Source organism: Etheostoma cragini, chromosome 11 (assembly GCF_013103735.1).
Source record: "Etheostoma cragini isolate CJK2018 chromosome 11, CSU_Ecrag_1.0, whole genome shotgun sequence".
NCBI classification, from domain to species: Eukaryota; Metazoa; Chordata; class Actinopteri; order Perciformes; family Percidae; genus Etheostoma; species Etheostoma cragini.
Genome location: NC_048417.1, coordinates 22,131,481 through 22,138,859, shown reverse-complemented (window position 1 = coordinate 22,138,859; position 7,379 = coordinate 22,131,481). Strand labels below are relative to the sequence as shown.

Sequence of the window (7,379 nt, the reverse complement as noted above, 5' to 3'; positions counted from 1 at the left end):
AGAGAGAGAGAGAGAGAGAGAGAGAGAGAAAAAGAGAATTCCAGTCATAGCATGACAGGGAATTGAATTGAATCCCTGTGACGTTGCGGAAGGATTTTGGGTCCAGGTCATGAGGCCCCTGAGAGAGTCCAGCACGTAACTGCGGAGTGTAAGATAGGTCTGTGCAATTAATCGAAATTACAATCATGATTACCATTCCGGCTAATGATGCCCAAGACAGAGTAATCCTGGAAAACCTACTTTGCACATAACATTTTGCAAGTAAACTCTTATTTAATTAAAAAAAAAAGTTCAAATGGGTAAAGTATGAAGGGAAATTTCACTGTACATGGTGTTTATTCTTTCCTTAAGTTAAAGGACTAACACAAGTAAAAGTCCTGCATTGCATGTTACTGAAGCAAACGTATGTTAGTATCATTAGGAAAATGTACTTAAATTATTCAAAGTAAAAGTAATCAATGCAGAAAAATCCTCACATTTTAGAAACTGGAAACGATCCAAACAGTTCTGTCAATCAACTAAGTGTTTACTCAGCTAATCATTTTAACTCGACTTGTAGACCGTTATATTGATGGGTTGTTTTAACTAACTTAACTACATGTGTTTTGTGCGCACAAATCTTAATTTATAGAGTAACTAGTAACTAAAGCTTTCATTTTAATGTAGTAGAGTAAAAAGTACAATATTTCTCTGTAGTGAAATGTAGTAAAGTAGCAAGTGGCATTAAAAGAAAAGACTCAGTTAAGTACCTCAAATTTGTATTTAAGAACAGTTCTTGAGTAAAGCAGTGAACAGATGTGCAAACATTAAAGTGAATGCAGATATCATAACACAAAATTGTTGAGTTTTGAGTCTTTTTTTTTTAGTTTTTAATAATTTAAATACCCTGTAACGTCAAACAGATGGGAGCCTGACATGAGGGGTCAGCAGTAATTGTCCCTCAAGAGCTGTTGGAGGATTGGATGCTCCCTCACTCCCATCCTTTTCAGTGATGTACGGACCAATCTGCTCTGACTTCAATTTTTCGGTTCTGCTGTTTGCATGATAAAATACTAGCACTATCATATCTGTTCAACCCCAAACACCCTAAATCTTCCCGGAAAGTAAACTCATTATATTGCAAACAAAGTTCACATGGACATCCCAGGGCAGATTAGAATCAATATGTAGTATTTTACATTTTATGTACATATGTCGTGAAGAGTGATCTCCTGGGTGAACTGAATCATAAATAAGTTCTTCTTTGTAGTACCTGATTGTGAGCTGGCCAGGTCACTCTGTTCACAAAAAATAGTCCCTTTGTGCCAACAGAGCAACAATTAACCATTGACATGTTGGAGGTAAAGAGATACAAACGCTCTGTGCAGAGAAAGTACTGGCAGTTGCTGACTCTGAGGACGGAAAGGATGAACATTTGAAACATGACGCATCATTGACAAAATATTGCAACAACAAAAAAAACATAATGTGCCCATACTCCTCTGTATGTATGTTTAGGAACTGTTTTCTTTCCGTTCTTTCTTGTTGCAGGTTTAAATATATTCAAGCTTATGGAACCTATTGTTGTCCTGATGTAATATTATTTCCCCACAATATCTGGGGGACCATGAGTAGTTGTTGGGAGATTGCCGTACATTGTCCAACTGCACTGCATGCTCGTTAGGAACAGGTTTTAAAGTCATAAAATAACCTTCTTACATCAATAATTATCTTTCATTTTTAGTCCCAGCAACAGTAAAGGGGCTTTTACACCAGCGCGCGGTAACTCGCCACCTCCACGGTTATTATTTTGACAACAGGGAACCGGGTCCCGCCCACGTAAATGCGCACAGATTCTGCTCTGCTGCCATGCTGAACACACTGCCTGAACGCTTCTGCTTTTCACTGAAACGCTCTGGCAGGAGCCAAACTAGCTTAAGATCCACGTCTGCCTCTATCTCCTTTCATTTTTTACATAGGGTACTTGGTGAAAGCAGTTCTTAAGCCCTTTAACTACGGAATACCCAGAGACTGGATTGTTAGAATGGAACATTGGCTTATTATCCAATGACGCAATTATACCCATACAAATTTTATGTGGAGTAATGGTGCAATATGTTTTATCCTCCTCCTTTTTTATCACTCTTTTATGCTCATTTGTTGCACCCACTTTTAGTGTCAGATGCAGTATAGCACAAGACCAAAAATTGCTTTTTCTTATCAAGATCTGCCAAAGTTATTTATTTATTTTGAGGTGGGAGCTAATGATGGCTGGAATCCAGGACATGGTTGAAGTCAGTTCATGCTGTTATACCATGAGTCCCTCTGAATGAACTGCCCTCTCATGGTAATTAACAGATGTAGAAGTATTTTTAGTAAGGATTTTTTTTTTATCAAGCCCCATAATCAGACATTGAATTAGTCTCATAGGAATTGCTTCAAAGTCTTTCCCATTCCAACTGTAGAGATGGTAGGGTTCAAGACATTTTAATTCCATACATGGACGGATTTTTTTAAATATAGACATCATTATAGATTTATGCTGTCTCATAACCTGCCAACCAGCCTGTTAAGGAGAAAGCCATTTGTTTTAAGTACTAAGTCAAGTTTACTGAACCATGTCAAAGTAAGATTTCTGACAGACCAATTAGACATACTAAATGTCTTTTACAAGATGTGCATGAAGAAAACTGGGCTGGTGCATTAGACACAGTGGAGGAGGATGTTCTCTGAAATGTCTGCCATTTTCCCTGGACTGTTTATTGATGTCAATAATGTCTCTCAGTTTCATGAAAACTGGAACTGTTGTGGCAGCAAAGCTGAAGAAGGCCAGTGATTAAATGGCCCTTCTGTAAAACTGAAAAAGGTAAATGAGACCGGATGTGTTTACTTTTTTAATATTTAGAACCAAAGCTACAATCTTCCACTAACCACCATATTTCCCTTTCACTTACCCACTGTTACCTAAACCCTATGAGACACATGCACATCCCAGTGTCTGGAATCAAGTGTTGTTCCTACGCCCACCATCCACCCCAACCATCTTCCCGTGGCTCCTGTGCATCACCAGAATGCATCACTTAGTCGAAACAAAAACATTGCTGGTGAACATGATCGAAGCAACATTTCATCCAAAACATAAAAATGTCATTTTAAGGAGACAGGGCTGCATTATGACATAGGGGGAATGGATGTGGGGAAGAGAATGTAGCGTCTATAGTTTTAATTACAGAGATGAAAGTGAATCCATTTTCTTTAGAGTAATCTATGGTGTGTAGTCACAAACATTAGAGCATGTCTATTTTCAGCAGCTATAAGTTTTGTCTCCCCAGCATGGACATGTACATTTACCAATCTTGCGGTCTAAAAAAACCTTCAAGTCAGTTTTGATGTTGACAAGCGTTCGTTTGTGTACGTTTATCAAAGATGATGAAGGGGCCACTTAACTTATTCAGATACTAATATTACATAGAAAGAGGTGGTGCGCATTAGGAATGTGTGTATTGAGTAAACTCCATATTTTAGGTAACGTTTGAAGTGTTTTCCTATGATTTACTAACCTTTAGGAAGAATCTTTTGGAAACGCATTTGTCAAAACCATGAAGAAAGTATGATTTGTCTACAGTAAGTTAAGATTTCAAACTGTATTTTTTGAATGAGTATGTCCCTCGAAGAGACACACACACACACACACACACATACATACACAAACCAGACTCTCTCCCTCTCTAGCTACTTAGCTAGGTGGAGTTGCCATCGCAGTAATATCAGAGCACATCATTTACCAGACATAAGTGCACCGTGTATACCTTACTTGTGTGTGTGTGTGTGTGTGTGTGTGTGTGTGTGTGTGTGTGTGTGTGTGTGTGTGTGTGTGTGTGTGTGTGTATCTGTCTCACTTAATGGTACTCACGCATCACAGCGATATACGAGAGTGCTGCGCCAACTGAAGGAGAGCTTTTGAAACTTTCAGGTATGTTTTATACGTGGTTGAATATTTATACCTTTAAACGTTGATGCAGTTTAGAACAGAAACTTGAACAATGTGCTGCTTAATGTGCATCTGACATCACGTTATTTATGTTCCACTAATCTGCTTCTTTTTTCTTTCGTTCAGACCTTCTACTGTGTTGTCTTTGCATATTAGCCTTAGACATGTTCATTTTATTTTAACATGGCAGTCTTAAATTACAAATCACACACTTTATTTCAATGGCTACTTTAGATTGTAAATAGTTGGTTACTTTTAAAATTAAGTATACTACAGTGTGCACTTTATTATGCTGCTATTATACTATGTGCAATAGTGTAAATATTTTATTTATGCTTAAATAATTAGTTTTGGAATTTATTTTCAGAATTTTAATGATGCTTATTTATTTTCAGTACTACAGTACTCTTTTTTTATTTGTTCGACCTCACCTGTTTTTACTGTGTATTAAATATTGTGTTTTTAAGTTCAATAAACGTTCCTTTTTTAAATTGAGGCTTGTAACATTTGTTATCATCGTGTCATTTTTAGGATTTAAATTGAAGGAACAAAAGCGGCAGGCCAATGTCAGTCATGAGCTAAGGCTGATGAAAAGAAAATCGGTAATGCATAGGAACATATCGGCCGATCCCTAAGAAGGATCAGTTAGAGGACCTGTTATGTTGAACTTGGCACCAGATCTTATTTATTTAATGAGAAATGCTGTAGAGCATGTCATATGGGAAGAGTGTGAGACAAATTTTCAGATCATAATTATTGATACAACTCCTCAAATATGGAGCAACCCCCATTTGTTGCACCGATTTTGTGACACTATAAAAAGGTCGGCCATGAAAAAAGAGACACATGTTAGCCAGATGTGAAGAGATCTGAGCTGGAGGCGAACTAAGACAGCCAGATTCTATGACTCATACTGTTCTGTCCCTGGGGGGTGACCACTTCTCTGTACCTTTTTGAATCTAAAGGACAAAGGACTCGCTAATGACATCAGTAGCAAGAAATAGCGACTGTAAGAATGACGTACTTTGATCATTTAGAGGAGCTGTTAGGTTGAATGGGTTGGCACCAGATCTTTCTTATTTATTTAATGAGTAATATCATCAAATACTGCAGAGCATGTAACGTGGGTCAGTGTAGTAACAAGCAAGCGGAGGTGTCCTTACCTGTGCGTCAACTGAAGTCCAGCACAAGAAAAAGTTTAAGGCTAAAAGCCACAGGTAGAAGTTCACAGTTCGTCGACCTGTCTTCATCTCCAGCAGTGTAAATAAACGTTCATTCGAATTCAGCACCGTCATATGCTTGAGATAAACATCCGCTTCTGTCGCCGGCGCATTATTCAGTAGAGCGAGAGATTCCGATCAGCTGGATAGAAAGTTTCATCGCAGGCACTGGTCCAAAACTGAGCTTCCCTTCGCAGTGAGAAGAATGCGGCAGTGGACAGTTCACAAATTCCACTTGGTTTTCCCATTAATGTCCCGCTCTGGTGCGCTCAGAAAGGAGTACCGTGACATCGCTGCCCCTGCAGAGGACGAGTCCTGGACGTACGCTCACATTGGAGAGATCAGTTCTGGGATGTGGCGCGCGCTCTCGACCTGTGCGCGAGGGAAGGGAGAGCGAGCCTTACGTCCATGATGGAAAGCCATCTCTGTTGTACATCCAGTCAGCCTGTGCGCACTCTCCAGCCCACAGTTGGACGTAAACGCTGCCTCTGCCTTGTCCTAGCGGCCAGCAGTGGGAGTGAGCCATCCTTCTCCCGCATCAATCCATGGCACACGCTGGTGAAGGGCAAACTCACCAATGCGTTCATCAGTTGTGGCAGCAGTGTTTTTGTTTTTGTTGACATGTTTTCTAAGATATAACGTGAATTGACATATATTTTTATTTTTTTGAAAATCATATTCATATCTATCCTTAATAATCAGCTGAGTAACTGTCTAGGTACACTGTAAAACCTCCAAGTTGTATCCCCTTCTCTTTTTACAGCTTATAAGGTTACAGACAAGCTTTCATGTTTTACAGCATAAGGTTTGATGATACAATAACTGCAATATCAAGTTTTTGGCCAAATTGAAAAGCTGCAAACACAAAAAGTGTGTATTAAAACTTCATTAACAAAAAGTGAGGCCTACCCCTGTTAAGATGTTCCTGTAAAAAGGTGGTCTTTGACTTTTTAAATGAATGCGCTGAATTAAATAGAAATGTACATTAATGTAAAAATCACAATCACTGTTCAACTCGTTTTTTCAGAGCCTGTAGTTGTTGGCATTAGCTTCGGGAAATAACAGACTGCAAGACAGACAACGAGCTGGCCATCTTGGCTGTTGGACTAGTAATATTAGCTGGCTCGCTACGTCCGGTATTGTTGCACGTGCTTCACTGTGTTAGCAAAGTTTTCCTCTAGTTGCTAATTTTGATCATAAGTAATGTAATCATAACAAAAGCCGAGTTGCTGCCACATCTTTAAGACTGCATTCACACCAAATCTGTCCGGTCCTGCCATTCATTTGAACGTGGGTTGTGCGCCATTTGCGTCATGTCCTGTTGTGTGTGTGTATGTAGCACAAGTAGATTTTATATTTTACAAATGTTTTTCGGTCACATTGTTTTTATGACATTTCCTACCGCACTTGAAGGCAGTTTCAATTCATAGCAGACAGAGAGACAGAGAAAGAAAAGACAGAGGGAATGTGCTTCCTGCAGAAAACAGTCAGCTGTGAACTTATGGGCAGCCAAGTGCTTGTGCTTCCTTTTTTTCACTTTCTTGTGGAGGAAGCCACTAATGAGTGCCCGATCTAGTCTGAATGCATTCAAACAGTGTATTCCTTTTGTTGCCTATTTTTCGAGCCCATGGTGCTGAAGGAGCTGTCCATGGTGCTACGAGTGGTAGCGATCTACTTGGCATGTGTGCAACGCGTCCTTAAGCAGAGCGGAGGAACAAAACTGCTATGCATCCTCTGTTTGAGAGCCAGAGAACCCAGCCTGAAGACAGCAGCTCTATTTAAACCGAAGAGAAGAACAATGGTGCGACACAATCCTGCCAGCTTTCCCCCCCCCCACAGTGTCACATCTGTGCTTTAATTAGGTTGGGATTTACGTAGTCATGAGAGTGTATGGCACTTCACTTAGCAGAAATTATTGTCAATTTTGCAATATGTCTGGGTGAAAAAACATATCTTCTTTTAGGAATTGTCTGTATTTGTTTATGGAGAATGTTGCATGACTAACTCATTATGATGTGCTTAGACTGTAGCACAAAGCACACATGGGCAGAGCCTGTCTAATGACTCAGTAATGAACCAATGCCTTTAGCACATACATTATGGCTTCGCACTGTTCACCATCCTGTTCAAGTGTTGATGGCATGCAGCTGTCAAATGTCATTTTTTAGCCATCATTTACCCAGCGCGTG

General features: G+C 39.6%; 1 protein-coding gene across 1 annotated transcript in view; it reads right to left on the bottom strand.

Moving 5' to 3' along the window:
- Positions 1–5,282, bottom strand: part of pth2ra (parathyroid hormone 2 receptor a) — a 53,487-nt gene extending 48,205 nt beyond the window's left edge. The window contains exon 1 of the mRNA XM_034886180.1: positions 5,134–5,282. Within this exon, the coding sequence (XP_034742071.1) occupies positions 5,134–5,265 (132 nt within the window). The 5' untranslated portion in view covers positions 5,266–5,282. The remainder of the gene's footprint in view (positions 1–5,133) is intronic.
- Positions 5,283–7,379: the final 2,097 nt, after the last annotated feature.